Source organism: Brachyistius frenatus, unplaced genomic scaffold (genome assembly GCF_029030835.1).
Source record: "Brachyistius frenatus isolate BFR_SWC_R1_liver_20210118 unplaced genomic scaffold, ASM2903083v1 Contig_333, whole genome shotgun sequence".
Lineage (NCBI taxonomy): Eukaryota > Metazoa > Chordata > Actinopteri > Embiotocidae > Brachyistius > Brachyistius frenatus.
Window position 1 is genome coordinate 209,165 of NW_027210932.1, and position 18,026 is coordinate 227,190.

Below are 18,026 nucleotides of genomic sequence, written 5' to 3' on the forward strand. Positions count from 1 at the left end.
CCTTTATGTAAAGCTATGAAAATAAATGTGTTTGATGGAGCATGTTATTCTCAGATATTCCTGTTATATTAGTATTCTGATGTATCAGCGGTAAATATGTGCTTCATATCTAGAGCACACCACTTTAAATTTTTATTTATTAATTTGATTATTGTCTTGTTAAATTGTTTCTTAACAATTTTTTATGCTATAACATAATACCAGAATTATTTATGTTATTTTTTAGAATAATTTTGTTTTGTTTCTTTCTGACTTTTATTTTGGATCCTCAGAATTCGGAGGGAAAACGAGCAAAATCCATGTCTGGTTTTCTGGAGCACCAAATGGCGTCAAGTTCAAGGTGGTCACAAAACGACCGGAAGATGGCGGAATTTTACTTCAAAATAAAAGTCTACAAAGTCTCAGGAAAGGAGGCGGGGAGGGGGGGGGGTGCTATTTGAGGACAACAAGTGTTTTGTTCTGACTGCAGTCACGTTTAGAGCAACCATTAGAAATAACATCATAATTAAAACTCTGTTTAGCAGATACTAAAGCGTCTAGTAGTGACTGTTGGTGGTGGTATTGAAGTGTTCACAATGAGGCTGAAGACCTGCAGCTGACGGAGGACCTGCATCCTGTCAGCTGCGGGTCCTCCGTCAGCTGTCTGATGAACAGTTGGTTACTCTCTTTAATGTGAGGTTACAAGAACACACAGTAAGTTTAACTGCTGATTTCCTGAAACACTTCTTGCTCTTTCCCAAAGATAAGCATGTACTCATCCAAGAGACAACAACTCTTTTATTTCAACCATCAGATGGGGGACGAGGTCCTGGGGGACGAGGTCCTGGGGGACGAGGTCCTGGGGGACGAGGTCCTGGTGTCCTGGGAGACGATGCACCTCCACATCCAGCCGGAGCAGAGACCGTTTGGAGAAACGTTTGTTTGCTGCAGAGACAAACTCTTTAAACAAAGACTGTCTCAGCGGATCGTTGAAGAAAGTCCAACATGCTTATTAAAGAGCAGGTCGACCTCACATGTACATGTAGACGGGGTGTGGCTACTTCCTGGACATCGCTGAGGGGTGTCGGCAGGGAGATCAGCTGGACAGCAGCTCAAGGCCTCTGCAGGAGGGAATCAGTTCCTCCTGACGCTTCGGTACAAATCATCCTGAGTTTAATGTGTAATCAGGAAGAAATGAAACAGAACGGGAGTTATGGAAGTAACTTTGGTTCTGTGAACTCCTGCATGTCACTCTGTTTCCATAAAATCACTTTTATTCACAGAACCAAAGCTACCGTTGTTAATTCCATTTGATTCGAACCCCAGTTTAAACCAGTCAGCAGCAGGTTTAAGATCAACCTCAGTCAGAGACAGGAGCTCAGGGGAGAACTGGTCGTCTACTAGTTCAAATCATTTAATAAAAAGTTCATTATTCATTATCTATATACAAAAACAGATTATTTCTTCTGCTGCTGCCAGGTTTGATTAGTGGAGCGATTTACAGCCTGTTACAGAGGAGCTTTTTAAAGCTGCTCATATGAACACTGCTCATGACATTTTTCAATAGAGGGCAGCAGTTCGTTGGACAAGTCTTATTTTATCAGTCAAAAATAAATGTCGTCAGAATATGTATTTAATGAAGAGAGTCGATATTAAAAAGGTGAAAACAGTCTGCTGAAAATGCAGAACATGTTATACCTCGGTTGAGGGTATTAGGCTGCTTTAAATACAAAATAAATATAATAAACAGTAATAGTAGAGCAAAAAGAAAAAGCTCTTGCAACAATCCTACAAATATAGCAAAGTAAAATCTGAATGTTTGAATATGTCAGAGTGACTCGTTACGTTTTTAAAGTGATAAATCTAAATAAAAGAGAAAAAGACACCTTATTTGACCTCCTCAGTAACGAGCTCCCCTCTTCCAGTCCATCGCGATGCTTTCGTGTCAGTTTTATTTTGACGGTTCGGACCGGAAGTGGTGTGTTTGATTTTCCTGTTTGACGCTCGGCGGCGTCAAAGGGAGGCAGAGTTGACCGGCGGCGACCAAAGGGAGGACAGCCGACGGTACCGAGGGACACAGGGATGTACAGTAAACACAGGCAGAAAAATGCCCAGATTTCACCGGCACAATGCGGACGTTGGCTCGTTTTTCTCTCCGTTGTGTTGCTGAACGGCCCGTTGGACGGAGTCTGCGGAGACACCGGAGGACAAGGTACGGGACGCACCGGACACGCCGTCAAACTTCTTCCATCTACCAGTTGCGTATTGAAGCATTTCAGCTCATTTAAAAAGCCACATTTGAAGGGTTTCAGACGTGTGTTTCAGGTGAACGAGGTTTATGTGAAGCGGGAAATGTGTTGTGACCGAATTCAAACTTTTTTTTTAATTATCTGTGAAATGTAGAAGAGGGCTGTGCGCCAAATTCAATTTAAAAATCAGCCAATTTAATGTCGCATTGCTTATCAGGGGAAGACAACAAGGCCCACATGACCTCCAACCTTTCGGAGAGCCGGATTCATGCATCAGTCTAAAGCTGCACCTAAAACACCAGAACACACCCGCCGAAGAGCAGCCACATAATCTCTGCTTTTATCTGGCTGCTCCTCCGGCTGCCCGCTCCTCAGGCAGGTCGGAGGGGGGACAGAAGGGGGGACCGTTCTTTAACGTGACACTGCTGAGATGTGTCGTCTTTGCCGAAATGTCCCGAAGACGTTAGTAGTCTTAGAAAACAAGCGGTCGCATGTTTCCTGTGGTTTTATAGTTCACTGTGAGCGAGGCAGCATTAAATTGGACGATTTTTCAACGTGGTTCGGTTTCTGGACTTAAGCACGTATCGACGCAAGCAGCTTCGACAAAACGTTTATTGTAGAAGTGAGTGCAGTTTCTTGTCGTGTTCAGAAACAAACGTTTAAAATCCCTTTAGGCTCATCGACCGATTGAATTGTACATGTCCAGAACTAGTTGTCTGATCCGGACCACAGAACCACAGAACCAAACCCGGTCCCTTTGTGCGGTGTCCATAAAAGGCTCAGTTCAGAGAAATGCGGGGAGTACAGCACACCCAGACAGGAGCCCAGATTCCTGTCCAGTTATGTCACTGAAAGACATTTTTATGGACTTCCTTCTCGTTTCTTTGGGTTTTACAGTTTTCGTCCTGGACTGTTTTTATAATGTCCAGAAATGAAGTCTTAAACTTACCACACTAAAAAGCATTCAGTACCTTTCTTCTCTCAGCCAGACAGAAAAAGGTCAAACTGAGGGAGAAGATCCTCAGTCTGTCTGGTGATGTGGAGCCACGACTCCATCAGACCCAACAACAACCACCATTCACAAAGACTTCACTGTTAATGGAGTTAACAACCTGAGTGTGTGTGTAATTTTCACACTACACAAACCTAATCTAAATATGTAATAAAAGGAGCCCCCCCCCCCCCCGTGCTTTAATGCCAGCTGGTCCTGCTGGTTAGTCTCAGTATATTTTACTGTTTACATTGTAGAGCATAAGATATGAAATGTCTTCATTTAATGGTTTTGATCATGTTTGCTTTTCAACGCAGCAACCAGTACGTCTAATGAACCCAGTTCCTCAGGGGTGGTTTGACAGGGTAGTCTTGAAGGTTAAAGGTCAGAGGTCAGCTACCGAGCTGGTAGATGTTAAGTAATTTGCACAGCGACACTTGAATCTGAAGTGTGCAGAGAGGTTTGACCCCTGCTATGAATAGATGTTCGCTTTCCTCTCTGAAGCAATTGTTTGTGAACAAAATCACTTTAAAGTCATTTTTCAAGAGAAAATGATGAACGTGGTTTTTCTGCAGCTTTTCAAATGTGACGGTTTTTTTTTTTAAAGTTTTTTTATTTTCTATTAGATATCATCAAGGATTTAATATCTTGGCGGTCAGGATTCTCTTTTGAAAAATGTCACTCTGGACTCTCTGAAAACGTCTAAACGTTGGTAAACGTTGTTAAATGTTGTTAAATGTTGTTAAATGTTGGTAAACATTTTGTTAAACGTTGTTAAATGTTGGTAAACATTTTGTTAAACGTTGTTAAATGTTGTTAAATGTTAAATGTTGGTCAATGTTGTTAAATGTCGTTACATGTTAAATATTGGTAAACATTTTGGTAAACATTGGTAAACGTTGTTAAATGTTGGTAAATGTTAAATGTTGGTAAACATTTTGTTAAACGTTGGTAAATGTTAAATATTGGTAAACATTTTGGTAAACATTTTGGTAAACATTTTGTTAAACGTTGTTAAATGTTGGTAAACGTTGTTAAATGTTGGTAAACTTTGGTAAAAGTTGGTAAACGTTGATAAACGTAGGTAAACGTTGGTAAACGTTGGTAAACGTTGGTAAACGTAGGTAAACGTTGGTAAACGTTGTTAAACGTAGGTAAACGTAGATAAACGTTGTTAAACATAGGTAAATGTAGATAAACATTGTTAAACGTAGATAAACGTTGGTAAACATTGGTAAATGTTGGTAAACGTAGGTAAACGTAGGTAAACGTTGGTAAACGTTGGAAACGTAGGTAAACGTTGGTAAACGTTGGTAAACGTTGTTAAACATAGGTAAATGTAGGTAAATGTTGGTAAACGTTGTAAACGTAGGTAAACGTTGGTAAACGTTGTTAAATGTTGGTAAACACTGGTAAACGTTGTTAAACATAGGTAAACGTTGGTAAATGTTGGTAAATGTTAAACGTTGGTAAACGTTGGCAAACGTAGGTAAACGTTGGTAAACGTTGGAAACGTAGGTAAACGTTGTTAAACGTAGGTAAACGTTGTTAAATGTAGGTAAACGTTGGTAAATGTTGGTAAATGTTGTTAAACGTTGGTAAATGTTGGTAAACGTTGGTAAATGTTGGTAAATGTTAATTGTTGGTAAACATTTTGGTAAACGTTGTTAAATGTTGGTAAAAATTGGTAAATGTAGGTAAACATTGGTAAACATTGTTAAACGTTAAATGTAGGTAAACGTTGTTAAATGTTGGTAAACGTTAAATGTTGGTAAATGTAGGTAAATGTAGGTAAACGTTGGTAAACGTTGGTAAACGTTAAATGTTGGTAAACGTAGGTAAATGTAGGTAAACGTTGGTAAATGTAGGTAAACATTGTTAAATGTAGGTAAACATTGTTAAATGTTGTTAAATGTAGGTAAACTTTGGTAAATGTTGTTAAACGTTGGTAAATGTTGTTAAACGTTTTTGTTAAATGTTTTTGTTAAACGTTGTCGGTAAACGTTGTTGGTAAGCGATGTTGGTAAACGTTGGTAAATGTTGTTAAACGTTTTTGTTAAACGTTGTTGTTAAACGTTGTTGGTAAACGTTGGTAAATGTTAGTAAATGTTTTTGTTAAACGTTGTTAAATGTTAGTAAACGTTTTTGTTAAACGTTGTTGGTGAACGTTAGTAAATGTTTTTGTTAAACATTGTTAAACGTTGGTAAACATCAGTAAATGTTGGTAAATGTTGTTAAACGTTAGTAAATGTAAGTAAACGTTGGTAAACGTTTGTAAACACATGTTAATGCCAGATGTCATATTACCAAGCAGATAGTGAAGCTGTTCGATGGGCTGCTCTGTCAACGCACCTCATCTTTAAGTACCCGTTGATTTGTGTCTCAGCCAGACGTTAAAGTGACGTTCTGCTGAAATGGTCTTCAGCTGAACATCTCATGCGGCAGCATGTTTTACCTGAGCAGAACTGACAAGAGTTTTAATTCATTTTGCTTATTTTGGCTCAGTTCCACCTGTGGAGTTTGCATATAGACGCGCCTCAGCAGGGTTCATCTTGAGTCACCTTCACAGACGCAAGAGAGGACTTTTAATTTTTGCAGATCCTTAAACATCCTTCACTTAAACTGAAACATTCAGATCTGGTGGCTCGTTGATGGTTCTGTGAATTTTATGCATCAAATCCATATCTGGAGATCGTAATTAGTAAAGTGGGTGTAAACGTCAGAAGTCAGATTTTATAATCAACATTTCAACTTCTTAGCTCAGAAACATCAAACTGTCCAGACTTTATTATAATCACAGATCTAAACTGGATTCTTAAACTGTAGTTGGATTTGCACTGGATGAGTAATTTTAAAGGATTTGGCTTTAGGTCCATTAAATGTCTGTTGAACCTGATGGCTGATGAACGGTATCATGGTGTGACTGACAGCGTTCCCTGATGTCAGCTGGATTCATCCCTTCAACATGCTCGGCACCTTTTCCTCTCAGTTTTTAGTCTCTATTAATCCCAGATGTGTCATCAAAAGGTTTTAATCCCCCCCAAGCTTCAAATGCACTTCTGCTCTCCTGGGATTCAACGGAGGTCGTGCTCAGCAGTTTTCTCTGCAGTATCTGCCTTCACCACGGCCCATTTACCCGGCGCCGGGCGCAGCCTGCCCCAGGCCTGGCTCCACGCTGCTGCCATGCGCCGCCTGCTATCGGAGCCCAGAGGTTTCTGGATGGGAGGATTCCAGAGCTCTTGAAAGCGTGGGCTGCTGTTTCTGGGGAGGCGAGCGGGCGCCGGCTGCACAGTCGGCAGAAATGTTGTGGCTCGACCTCTAAATAGGCACATTTTCAGGAGTGATACGTTCCCCAATGAAGCTCAGCTCACCTTTTCACACCCGCCTCGTTTTCTAACCGGTCGGCGGGACCGAGAGGTTGGACTGTGGAAGAATATTATGTTTGAAATCGAACAAGATTACGCGGCTGATGTTTCAACACCCACAGAAATAGTGCGTCCGGCACCTCTCTGGTCGGCTGTGTGGGCTTCAGTCATTATTCATCCTCCATGTGTTATGGTGATGCTTCGGGTCGGCGGTGTGCAGGTGAGTTTCCTGCTCCAGTCTAATGCTGTCGTTCTCTGCAGGACAGTGAAGTGCACTTCTTTATAACCCTTTTATGGTGAAGGGAGAAAACAGCTTCCCTTTAACAACAGATAATAGAGCAGCATCATGTGGTTCTGTGCTGGGCTCAGTGTATATGTGTACTAAGAACTTCGGTGTTTGGACTGCAGCCCCGAGAGGACCAGCGTGCAGCACTATTTAAGCATCAGTGGTTTTTGGACAGCGAACACGAATCTGCTGAGCAGAGAAGCAGTGACCTTGCTGACTTTTCTTTCTGTGCTCCCTTCGGCTCCCACGGGACCTTAACGGACCCTCTGGTGGAGCCCTGGTCCGTTTGGACCGCAGCCTGTTTCCCAAAACTGATTAAAACTCTTTCTGATCCTGTTCTGGCATGTTCGAAAATCTGCAGCGACAAGACCTCAACGAGTCTTCGTTGAGTCTTCAACGAGACCTCGATGCTCAGCTGAAAGGAAGCAGTCGCACCGTTGGAAACTTTTCATGTTTTTGCTGCAGGATTCGTCCACCATGTGACCAGGCGTCCACCATGGGACCCGCTCGGTGTGTGCTGTCAGAGAGGGCACAAGGAAAGATGTAATAGGGTGATAATATAAAGCAGCTGATTGGCCCGCTCCACTTTATCCTCCGCTCCCTCCGGGAAGACGATCCACACCATCATTTCTTAAGAAGATAAAGTATTTGCTGTGTGTTATTCCTCCTCTTTTCCTCTCTCTCTTTCAAATGCTTGAGCAGCTGACAGATAGAGATGGTGCTGCTCATTGTTTCCCTCCTGCACCTTGCAGAGATGCTTCACCGACTGGGAGAGCAAATCCTTCAGCTTTGTCTCCGGATGTCGGCTCAGATCTCCTGAGGGTCAACGGAGGAGACGAGAGGAACTAACAGAAATAAATGAGGAAGAGGTGATGAATGACCCAACAAGAGGTACCGAAGGATGGCTTGTTTGGACAGGATGTGTTCAATGGGAGGCTGCAGCTCAGACGGTGGAGTGGGTTGCACACTAATCAGAAGGTTGGTGGTTCAATCCCCAGCTCCTCCTGTCCACATGCCTAAGTGTCCTTGAGCAAGACACTGAACCCTAAAATGCTCCTGATAGTGAACCATCGGTGTGTGAATGTTCTCCTGATGGCAGCACCTTGCATGGTGATCTGTCTCATTAGTGTGTGAATGGAAAAACATGTTAAAGAGCTTTGAGACCGAAAGGTGATAAAACTATACAAGTACAGACCATTTACCATTCATACCGATCATCAACCATCAGTGACATCATCAACCATCAGTGATGTCATCAACCATCAGTGATGTCATCGTTGGTTTGTGAACGTTATGAATCCTCCAGTTCAGATTCTGTCCGTCACCATCTTTGCTAGTTCGGAGCGGTTCGGAGCAGGAAGTGACCATATTTGGACGAGCTGGGGGAGGAGCCAGCGGTGGATCTGACCGATCTGATCGGAAACCTGACGATACTACGTCCCGCCCACCGATAGCTGTAACCTGACTGCACCACAGGCCTGTCAATCAAACAGACACGCCCCCAAAAACAGGTCTTCTTGAATCTTCTTTTCTAATGAATGAGGGATTATTTTCAGATGGACCTCCAGAAAACTAAGAAGAAGGAGTGACTTTAGCTAACAACACCGAGATAACTGATGGACACATTTTATTCACTTTGGATTTGATGAGAGAAGTTGAATGGGAGTCTATGGAGCCGGAGGCTTTTTGGAGCCGACCTCTAGTGGCACAGAATAAATGCAATTTAGGCTTTTTGAAAGGAACACGACTTCCACTGAACTCTGTGTTCTCTTATCTTTGTCTACTGTTCAGCTTCCACCTTAAATTGAAAGCCTGAATGAAACCAATTTATTGTTTAAGCATCTTGACATCAGAGATAATTACATGGACTTTCAGAATAAACAGCAGGCTGAACACACACTTAAAAATACTGTCTTAGAACAATGAGCTCGTAGAAAAAGGGTCTTTTTCTTAATCGTTTTCTGTTGTGGACTCGTTAGAAGTTTGACTCGGAGGGTTCCTGCTGAAGGGGGAGAAAAGGAGTCGAAACCTTTACAGCAATTAAAACGGGATCCAAGAGACGTGAGATTGTTATAAAGAACTCTTATAAAGAACTTTGCTAGAATACATGTTGCTGTCTATATGATGCTATTTTCTGCTGCTGCAATGGCCGGTTTGCTCATGGGGGTCATTTAAGTATAGTTTCATCTAATTTACAGGAACTGCAATATTTCCATATTGCAGTTAAAAGCTCAGTTTGCATAGTGTATTATATTCCACTACAGAAAGTACATTAATGTTTTGAGATGTTCATTTAGGTGAAGACAAAGGAAAGAAAATCCTGTTTAGTTTTTCAAAGTGGTAATTCATCCAGTAGGATCATCTGGTGTAAAAGTAGCTCACAGAAAGTCAACAGCTCCTGATGAACAAAGACCACCTGGTGTCATGTGACCTCTAATTGTGGGCTTCCATTTGATTTGCATCATTTCCTTATAATTTTTTTTTCCTGATGCAAGATGAATATCAATTTTGGTACAGAAAGAGACAAATCACCACCGGATGAGATGAGACTGAACTGTACCGACTGGAATAATATGAATGAGTTTTTAATGTAATATCCTGTTGAAACCTGGTGAATGAACACGGTGATACTGGAGGTGCAAACACACACACACACACACACACACACACACACACACACACACACACACACACACACACACACACACACACACACACACACACACACACACACACACACACACACACACACACACACACACTTCCCAAGTGGGATCTACAGACTCTTAAAAGTTGTAATCTGCCCTCCTGCGACGTGTCTGCTCTCCGTCCATCGACCGGCCACCATGCAGCGCTCTGCTGCAGCTCAGCAACAACACCGATAACACTTCTAACAACATGGCGCTGATAAAAAGGGAGAAAGACAACGTACGTTTCTGCAGATTTAAAGCTGAAATTTCACTGCTGTTTGGTACGAGTCAACGTTTCTTCCTGTGTGGTACATGAACCGTGCGTGTTGCTGCCCTCCTGGAGGAGCTCCCATCGTCCTGATGAAAGAATCACTTCTACCTTAGTTCCCCTTTTAACTTCAAACTGGGTGTAAATATCAGACCTCCCTGATCAGTGGCTCGCTGTCCTTAACGACTCGGTCCAAGGTGGATTGGATCAGATGGAGTTTGTCAGATCGCTTCGATTCTCTCCGTGTTTGACTTTAAACTGAGTTCACAGCAGCGCTCTTCGATTTGAACTCTAGTGTGCTGTGCTTCGGGGAGCTGAGCTTCACCTCTCGGCACTTTTCCATCACGAGATTTTGAGCTTCTTCCAACTTGTCGAGGAGCAGAGAAACTCGGTGTGGAGAGTTACAACACTTTCTTAAACGGAAATAGATTTTGTTCGGTCAGCTGCTTCTCAAACTGTCCAACTCCTCGTTCCTCCGACTGGTTGTCGAGGTCGGAGAGCTGTGACACTTCGAAGACACTCGGGCACTCGTAAAAGCATCCAGCAGCGCTGGCAGAGCTGTAACAGGTGGGAGGAGGGAGGAGGGAGGAGGACATGAAAGCATCGTTTAGCACAGAGAGCTGGTCTCAGTTCTGATGCCTGCAGGTTAGTGTGTGAGCGGGCGGATAAGACGGTGTATCCAATGAGCTCTCTGACAAACTGGGGAATGTGGTTTAGGTTCCTGGTCGGAGGAGCAGCTTCTCCTGGTCCTCCTCCATTCAGCCACCCATCCATCTCTCTGCTCTCTCCGAGCTCAGACATGACGGACACTCGCAGCCGTTCTGTGATTGGAGAGTTTCAGCGGAGAGTCTGTGGAGGAGGAGAGGAGCAGAGAGCAGCAGTGATTTGTTAACTCCGAGGTTGGTGTTTATTAAGCGCCCTGCAGCCTCATCGAGCCTCTGTCCATCATTCGGGGTGGGGGGTGGGGGGGTAATGGAGAGCCTCATCCCCTCCAACCTCTAATGCCTCTGCTCCAGCTATTAGCCGGCCTTAATGCGTTCTGCAGAGTGGACGATGGACGCTGCAGACCGATGTGTCACTTGTTGGTTTTGAATATTGAATACAGATGTTTTGTGTTTTCTGTCTCCTGACCCGGTTAGAAAAATGGAACCAAAGACTGAGTGAGATGTGAAAATGTTCTGATGAGTTCAAAGCTGGAAACAAGTGAAAAAGGCTGTGAGCTCGTCAGGAGTTTGTTCTGAGATTCACATGAAGTTTCCTTCACTACAGATCAAAAACAAGCAGCAGTGTGTGAAAAGCTCTCTGAACAAAGCTCCTTTTTCCATCTCGGATCAATACGGTGTCTCTGCTATCACTACTTTAATGTGCTCCGGGGGAACGCTGCAGCAACCATCGTTTTCCATATAAACTCAAGTGGAATGACTGGGCATCCTTATTCTCCGGCCTGTATGCAGAGGTGGGGGCTCAGGGTGGGGGAGGGAGGCTGGGGGGGGGGGGTAGAGTGGAGCTCAAGTACATTTTCAAATGTTGAATTTCAATTAAATCGTAGTATTCATGCAGCGCTGCACTCGAAACAACCACAATGTGCAGAATGTGAACAGAAAGACACAGGAGACGCTGTTATTTACCATCAAACAACCCAGACATCTGATTGGTCACCTGAACATCAAACAACCCAGACATCTGATTGGTCACCTGAACATCAAACAACCCAGACATCTGATTGGTCACCTGAACATCAAACAACCCAGACATCTGATTGGTCACCTGAACATCAAACAACCCAGACATCTGATTGGTCACCTGAACATCAAACAACCCAGACATCTGATTGGTCAACTGAACATCAAACAACCCAGACATCTGATTGGTCAACTGAACATCAAACAACCCAGACATCTGATTGGTCAACTGAACATCAAACAACCCAGACATCTGATTGGTCAACTGAACATCGCGTTCTGATGGTTTGAATGAGGACGTGAAACTTCACCATGAACGTGTCCCTGCAGAGAAAACAGAACGTTCCCCTCCACTGCTCAACTCATTGTTTTTCTTCCCCCTTTTCTGAAATCCTCAAATGTCACAGAAATGTTACCCTCCTACACCCTCCTACACACTCCTACTCACTCCTACACCCTCTTACTCACTCCTACACCCTCATACTCACTCCTACACACTCCTACACCCTCTTATTCACTCCTACACCCTATTACTCACTCCTACTCACTCCTACTCCTACACCCTCCCACACACTCCTACTCACTCCCACACACTCCTACACCCTCCTACTCACTCCTACACACTCCTACACCCTCTTACTCACTCCTACACACTCCTACACCCTCATACTCACTCCTACACACTCCTACACCCTCTTATTCACTCCTACACCCTATTACTCACTCCTACTCACTCCTACTCCTACACCCTCCCACACACTCCTACTCACTCCCACACACTCCTACACCCTCCTACTCACTCCTACACACTCCTACACCCTCCTACTCACTCCTACACCCTCCTACTCACTCCTACACACTCCTACACCCTCTTACTCACTCCTACACCCTCCTACTCCCTCCTACTCACTCCTACACCCTCCTACTCACTCCTACACCTTCCCACACACTCCTACTCACTCCTACACACTCTTACAGCCTCCGACTCACTCCTACTCACTCTTACACAAAGAAAACCCAGCTGGTGTCTCCTGACCTGACGCGCCTATTTCGGTCTTGGACCCTGAAGCCCCGCCCCTCTTGAAACGTGATGTCATCAGAACTTTCTGAAGCATTTCAAGGGTCTCTGTTGACCGTTTACAGAGTTTGATACAAAGCTGATGTTTCTCTGGTCCAGCTTCAGGTCCGCGGTGACATCACAGCACATTACCAGCGGTCACAAAAAGCCTTTTTGATCCATAATTGGTCATAATTAAGAAATACGAAACATGCTGCTTGTGTTGGTATTAACCATGTTTGAGCTTTAATTGTCTTGACTGTCTTTAGGAAAGTAAACTCAGTTAGTTCATCTCATTTCCAGGATGTTTTCTAGGTGGATCCTGGTTTTAAAACCTTTTTCTGTTATTCATTTGATAAACACGGATATGGAGATTAACACTAAACCGTGTTGTGCTTCCGTCTGCTGTGGGTGGCCGACCGTGTGCTGCCGTGAGCGTGCTTGATTCAGTGCTTGATAGACTGCAGACTGAAGTCTTTAAAAGTCCATTACACTGCAGCTTTATGTTGCACCTTGTTCTGTCTTCCAGATTAGATCAGTTTAATGTTCCCCACAGTTGAAATGAAACTTCTAAAAAAGCCGTCTGTGTGCTGGGTTCTGGTAGATTATAACAGTGACGACGTAATGCTATCCGTGATGGAACGCGTATCCGGCCCGGCCCGACGTGTATGAATCGCTCTCTTTCACATTCAACGTCCAGAGAAGACTTTTTGTCAAATTGAAGTGAGCTTCATGATTCATCCGAGCTAATGTAGTCATCCTGTAGAGATCTGCTCTGGTGCATCGACTCGGATCAGAACCAAGAAAAATAATAGTTTTCCAATGATGGTGCCATTCTTTACTTTCAGTTTTTAATCAGCTTTTATGAAGATGGAGCTGCTTCTATCAGCAGGGGGGCAGATCAGTGTTTTTATAAAGGAACCATAGACCTGAGCTTCTCTCACATTTATAAAAACCAGATAGATATTAACATTTCTAATGCTGCGATACATGAGAGCAGTTCAGATCATTGTGTCTCAGGCGACGCTCCTGTTGGTGTTATCAGCGATTCACTTCATCATCTTCTGCCTCATTTCATATCATCAGCATCCCGGAGGTTTAACGTCAGATCACCTGCCAGCAGGCGGAAAAGCTGCGTTTCTTTTGCATCAGACTTTCAGTCCATAATGTTGAGAACAGGTTCAGTATTATCGTTATTATTATTTCCTGCTTTTCATTCCACAATCCCACCGTGGTGAAGATAACAGAGACAGTTATTATAATTCAAAGTTCTCCCAGCTGCCCCTCATCCATAGAGAATAAGGTTGTTCATAATGGGCTTATAATGGTGCTATTAATAATTACATTTGGGGATGTTTTATTTTTTCAAACAGAAAGTTTGGACTTGAGTGATTAATATACTTCCAGTGGATTAAATTATTAATGGCAGTTAATAGATGAACATCCCTGATCATCTGTACCTGTGCTGCTTTGGTTTTCTGGAGCCTCTGAGGTTGTCGTGTCTGCAGCTGTTCAGAGACTCCACGCTGCCGCTGGCTTCCTGCTCTGCAGCAGCAGACGAGCTGAGGAGCATCATGGAGCTTTTACCAACTACAGAAAAGACACAAACATTTCCAAAGAAGAGAAAAACTCCTCTGGCTTCAAACGTTTGTCCGTCCGCTAAGTGGGACTTTTTAAAATGACTTTTTCTTGTCTCATGTAGCCACATATTAAATTGGAGCTCCAGGTTTATACTTCTCTAAACTACATTAAAACCAAAAGTCCTGTGCAATCTTATTTTCTTTTTGTTAAAATGTATTTTTAACATTTATACTAATAACTATTGTTTAGGAACCAGTCAAAGTGTCCTTCTATATCTGTGGAGAAGAACACATCAGGATATGTCTTCATGAGTCTAATCGTTGTGTAAAGGACCTGCAGGAGTTTCTGTTTGCTGTCTTTCACTTAACCAGATTTCAGGATATTGATACATTTCTTGCATTACTGTATTTTACTACTTTATTTTATGTCTTAAACTTCACTTTTATTTTTTATCCTATTTTTTTTTTTAGCTTGCTTACTGTTTTAATCACTGTTCTTTATTGTGTTTAAATGTCCTTTTCTTTTGCTTGATGTTTTGATGCTTTTAATGTTTTTTTGTGAAGCACTTTGAATTTCCTTCTTGTTGAAATGTTCTACAGAAATAAACTCCTTCACCTGCAGGAGTTTGGTTTTCAAACTGACTTCAGTTTTGTATGAACTAATCAGCACCTGATTGTGATTGGTCATTCAGTCAGAGATGTGCTGCTGGAATATTGAACATACAATGAGCTACTGAACCGGACCAGACCGGACCGGTCCTCCTGCATCTCATCCAGCCTTCAGTTAATCACTGCCTCAGTCAGAAGACATGTGTCCTTTCACTGTGATGTTATGATGCTGTTCCTTCTCCCTGAAGCTCCACAAGCCAAATATTAAAATAAAATGACTGAAATTCATTTTTGATGTGTCGTCACGGCTGCGCTGTAAAACACGGACAGCTCACATCCAAACAGCTGCCATGTTACTGAACACTCCTGAAGCTTTCATGAGTATTTCATTTGTTTTCTCTCAATAACATTGTGTCATGACACCCTGAAGCAGTTTGACCGTGTGTCTGTAAACACATCATATTAATGTCCTCCTGCTTGGTGTCCTTCAGGGCTGCGCGGAGGACGGACGGTGACGGCCCGGTGGATCTCTCAGGGTCGGACCAGGAGGGACGCCGAGACCGCCACGCAGGTCAGACACCTCATCAGCCTTTCACCGACCTTCACACACACACACACACACACACACACACACACCATCACAACACAACTTCAGCCAATGGTTTACCTGTTTGTGATCAGGCCTGTATACCTGGTTGTTATGGTAACAGCCTGCAGCGGTTTTTACATTCAGCAGCAGAGGGAGGAGCTGAAGTGTAAAGTTGTGACTTTGGGGGCAAAAATCTAAAGCAGGGATCAATACTGATGTCTGATGTCTGAACACGTGTCTGAACACGTGTCTGAACATCTGTCTGAACATGTCTGAACACGTGTCTGAACATCTGTCTGAACATGTCTGAACACGTGTCTGAACACATCATGACTTCATCTGTTAGACGTCTCTGGTTTGAACTGGTTTTCTTTAAAGCTTGTCTGGTTTTGTGGCTGAATGAAGGACAGCTGGTCTTCTGTGATTATTGATACAGAGGCTGTTTTACTGCCTCCCCTCCCCCCCCCTCCCCCCCCTCCACCACCACCACCACCACCAGCAGCTCTACATACAGTGCATCCGGAAAGTATTCACAGCGCTTCACTTTTTCCACATTGTTATATTACAGCCTTATTCCAAAATGGATTAAATTAATTTTTTCCCTCAACATTCTCCACATGATATCCCATAATGACAACGTGAAATACATTTTTTTGAAATTTTTGCAAATCTATTAAAAATTAAAAAAAAAAAAAAAAAAAAATCCCATGTACATAGGTATTCACAGCCTTTGCCATTACACTCAAAATTGAGCTCAGGTGTTTCCTGTTTCCACTGATCATCATGAGATGTTTCTACAACTTGATTGGAGTCCACCTGGTAAATTCAGTTGATTGGACATGATTTGGAAAGACACACACCGTCTATATAAGGTCCCACAGTGGACATGTCAGAGCACAAACCAAGACATGAAGTCCAAAGAATCATCTGTAGACCTCTGAGACAGGATTGTATGGAGGCTCAGATCTGGGGAAGAGTACAGAAACATTTCTGCAGCATTGAAGGTCCCAATGAGCACAGTGGCCTCCATCATCTGTAAATGGAAGAAGTTTGAACCACCAGGACTCTTCCTAGAGTCGGCCGCCCGGCCAAACTGAGCGATCGGGGGAGAAGGGCCTTAGTCAGGGAGGTGACCAAGAACCCGATGGTCACTCTGACAGAGCTCCAACGTTGCTCTGTGAAGAGAGGAGAACCTTCCAGAAGGACAACCATCTCTGCAGCACTCCACCAAGCAGGCCTGTATGGTAGAGTGGACGGACGGAAGACACTCCTCAGTAAAAGGCTCATGACAGCCCACCTGGAGTTTACCAAAAGGCACCTGAAGGACTGTCAGACCAGGAGAAACTAAATTCTCTGGTCTGATGAAACAAAGATTGAATTCTTTGGCCTGAATGCCAAGCGTCATGTCTGGAGGAAACCAGGCACCGCTCATCACCTGGCCAACACCATCTCTACAGTGAAGCATGGTGGTGTCAGCATCATGCTGTGGGGATGTTTTTCAGCAGCAGGAACTGGGAGACTAGTCAGGATGGAGGGAAAGATGAATGCAGCGATGTACAGAGACATCCTTGATGAAAACCTTCTCCAGAGCGCTCTGGACCTCAGACTGGGCGAAGGTTCATCTTCCAACAGGACAACGACCCGAAGCACACAGCCAAGATAACAAAGGAGTGTCTTCGGGACAACTCTGAATGTCTTTGAGTGTCCCAGGCAGAGCCCAGACTTGAACCCGATTGAACATCTCTGGAGAGATCTGAAGATGTCTGTGCACCGACGCTCCCCATCCAACTTGATGGAGCTTCAGAGGTCCTGCAAAGAAGAACGGGAGAAACTGCCCAAGAATAGGAGCCAAGCTTGTAGCATCATACTCAAAAAGACTTGAGGCTGTAATTTCTGCCAAAGGTGCTTCAACAAAGTATTGAGCAAAGGCTGTGCATACTTATGTACGTGTTATATTTTCATTCTTTATTTTTAATAGATTTGCAAAAATTTTAAACAAACTATTTTCACGTTGTCATTATGGGATATTGTGTGTAGAATTTTGAGGAAAAAAATGAATTTAATCCATTTTGGAATAAAGCTGTAACATAACAAAATGTGTAAAAAATGAAGCGCTGTGAATACTTTCTGGATGCACTGTAGACATAAAGGGAGCCAGATGATCACATTCAACGCTGCGTGCCCTTTGGAAACATGATGAGTCCACAGCAGAACAGGCAGTTTGAACTTAGCACAGCATTTTCCAAAGTGATCACCAACCCCACCAGCACAACACCAGGCTTAGTTTGTAGAGATGTCCTTAAAAACCTCCATCAGGTGGAGCGCAGGAGACGAACGGCTCGGTGGAGCAGCATTACCATGAAATCGTAATGTAATCCTGACAGCGCCTTCATATCTTGCAAATCCCGACGCCAAGAACATAACTCAGACCCGCCGTGCAGTCAGCAAACAGCTGTCAGAACCCGAGAGGACGAACCGGTAAGCTGGAATCAGTGGAATCAGCTTAAAGTTAAACTACTGTTGAAGATGCAAGCCATGCAAATATATTTCAACATGAAAGAACACCAATACATGACAGAATGAACACAATATTTGTTTTTCACGATATGGATCTGGTCACATTAATGCCTTTTTCTGAGATTTATGACTTGAAGTAAAAAGAAAAATGATGCAATTTCTAC

At 43.3% G+C, this 18,026-nt stretch overlaps 1 protein-coding gene across 1 annotated transcript in view; it reads left to right on the forward strand.

Annotated features, from left to right (window-relative positions):
- Window positions 1-2,016: 2,016 nt before the first annotated feature.
- The window catches only part of adam19a (ADAM metallopeptidase domain 19a), a gene marked incomplete at its 3' end in the record, with an annotated part of 96,577 nt that continues 80,567 nt past the window's right edge, over window positions 2,017-18,026 (forward strand). Inside the window, exons 1-2 of the mRNA XM_069723533.1 lie at window positions 2,017-2,191; window positions 15,248-15,327. Coding sequence (XP_069579634.1) covers window positions 2,062-2,191; window positions 15,248-15,327 — 210 coding nt within the window. The remainder of the gene's footprint in view (window positions 2,192-15,247; window positions 15,328-18,026) is intronic.